The 1,736-nt window shown below is 40.0% G+C and overlaps 1 protein-coding gene across 1 annotated transcript in view; it reads right to left on the bottom strand.

The window, feature by feature from the left end:
- Window positions 1-1,736, bottom strand: part of akap11 (A kinase (PRKA) anchor protein 11) — a gene marked incomplete at its 5' end in the record, with an annotated part of 60,057 nt that overhangs the window by 6,935 nt on the left and 51,386 nt on the right. The window contains 2 exon segments of the mRNA XM_014031653.1: window positions 785-984; window positions 1,368-1,414. Coding sequence (XP_013887107.1) covers window positions 785-984; window positions 1,368-1,414 — 247 coding nt within the window.

The raw sequence follows: 1,736 nt of genomic DNA, 5'->3' as shown, positions 1-1,736 counted from the left end.
ACCCCACAACTTTATGGATGATTTTATGGATTTAATTTTTTGTATTATACTTGAATAAATACGGTAATACATATTTTTTTATTATGTCCTTTTAAATGGTCATACATGAAACAATTTAATTATGTAGGTAAATCTTTCAACCTGTATCTAAAACAAGCCTAATGGTATAAATGCACTTTACGTAAAGATCTTTCAGTGCTGGGTGATTATTTCATCGATTATTGATCGAGAAAAATTTCAGGTTCGATCAGCTGTGAGCTGTGGTCGACAACAGCCAATCAGAATCGACCTTCTCCTGCTCCATGTCTGTTTATAAAATTATTAATGCAAACACGAACAGAATTGTGGAATTGACCAAACAAAATATAATCCAGAATAAAATGCTGAATCTCACAGAATTTGCTTATTTGGGTAAGTTTCTGAGGTATTGTGACTGCTGCGCTGCCTGTACATTTTAATGACAGATTTATTGTGAAATTCTATTCTGAACCACAGCAAGTTTTTAGTAAACGTGAATTAAGTCTTTTTTTCATGTGGCTATTTATTGGTTAAATTGTGATATGAGAAAATAAATTGTGATACTTTGTTTTTTACCATATCGCCCAGCCCTTATCACACAATTTATTATATTGCATTATACCAGATTCTGCTGGTTTTCTTCTGTATTTTTTAATAAAAACCAGGACACTACTTTATAGGACCAAGAACCAACTTAAACAGAGAAACAATGTGGCTGTGGTCAAAGGAAGTGTTGGTGCTGAAGTATAAAGCTGTGAAGAATCACCTGCTGCAGTCCTTTGTCAGCACTCAGCTGAATGTGAGGGATGTTGGCGATGGAGGCAGCCGCCCACTGCAGCATGCTCCTGAGCTGGGGGTCCAGTGTGAGTTGTTGAGGTCCACGCCCAGGCTCCTTCACATCTAAGTTCCCAATGAGCAGAGTAGTCCTGGGAGCCTGTTGGACAGTCCTGTCCACACACAGTGTCCCTGCAGGACAGAGACATGTTAYCACCTGACTCAGCTAATAAACTGAGGGGCTGCTGGGTTTCAAACCAAACACAGGGAGATCCACTGGGGGATAATGTAAGGCAGCCATGACTGAGGTCTCAGTGCTTCCACACGGCACACATGCATTGGTGTTGCAACAACATGAGCAGCAAAACTCCCCAAAAACAAGTCAAATGAGCACAGACAGCTGGAGTCCAACTGAAACTCTCAGAAAGTGGGGCTGAAAATAATCCCTCAAGGAAAAAGAAAAAGGACGTCTTTAACTACGTTCAGTGTGTTAAACTGTTGAGTATTTTTCTTGTTTTGCTAAAATCTGTCATTAACAGACTGAAGCAGAGGAGACAAACATAAAACATGCTTACCACTGGACTCCTCTTTGACCTCAGTCTCATCTTCTGCATGGTCACTGCTGGATGAGACGTGACACAGAAAACACACAACTGACCATAAGCAAAAGGCCAAAATGCTGCAAGCAAAGGATCTCAAACACATCACAAAAGACATGCTGCTTATCCCAGTTATTTTCTTCTACATTATTTTTTATTTACTTTTCTGCTTCAGTCATTTCAATCAGTTAAGACAGTGGATCCCACCTCCTGCCTGTGTTCTCCWCGTGTGTTTTTACTTTCACTTTGGCATCAGACTGTAATTAGTGTCCACATTGTTTTTCTGGACGGGTTCTTCTCTAACGAAACGTTTCGTCTCTCTTCCAAGAGACTTCTTCAGTCTGA

Source organism: Austrofundulus limnaeus, unplaced genomic scaffold (assembly GCF_001266775.1).
Source record: "Austrofundulus limnaeus strain Quisiro unplaced genomic scaffold, Austrofundulus_limnaeus-1.0 Scaffold1295, whole genome shotgun sequence".
Classification (NCBI taxonomy): Eukaryota; Metazoa; Chordata; class Actinopteri; order Cyprinodontiformes; family Rivulidae; genus Austrofundulus; species Austrofundulus limnaeus.
Note: the sequence above shows the minus strand (reverse complement) of the source record. Positions and strands in the feature narration are given on the sequence as shown.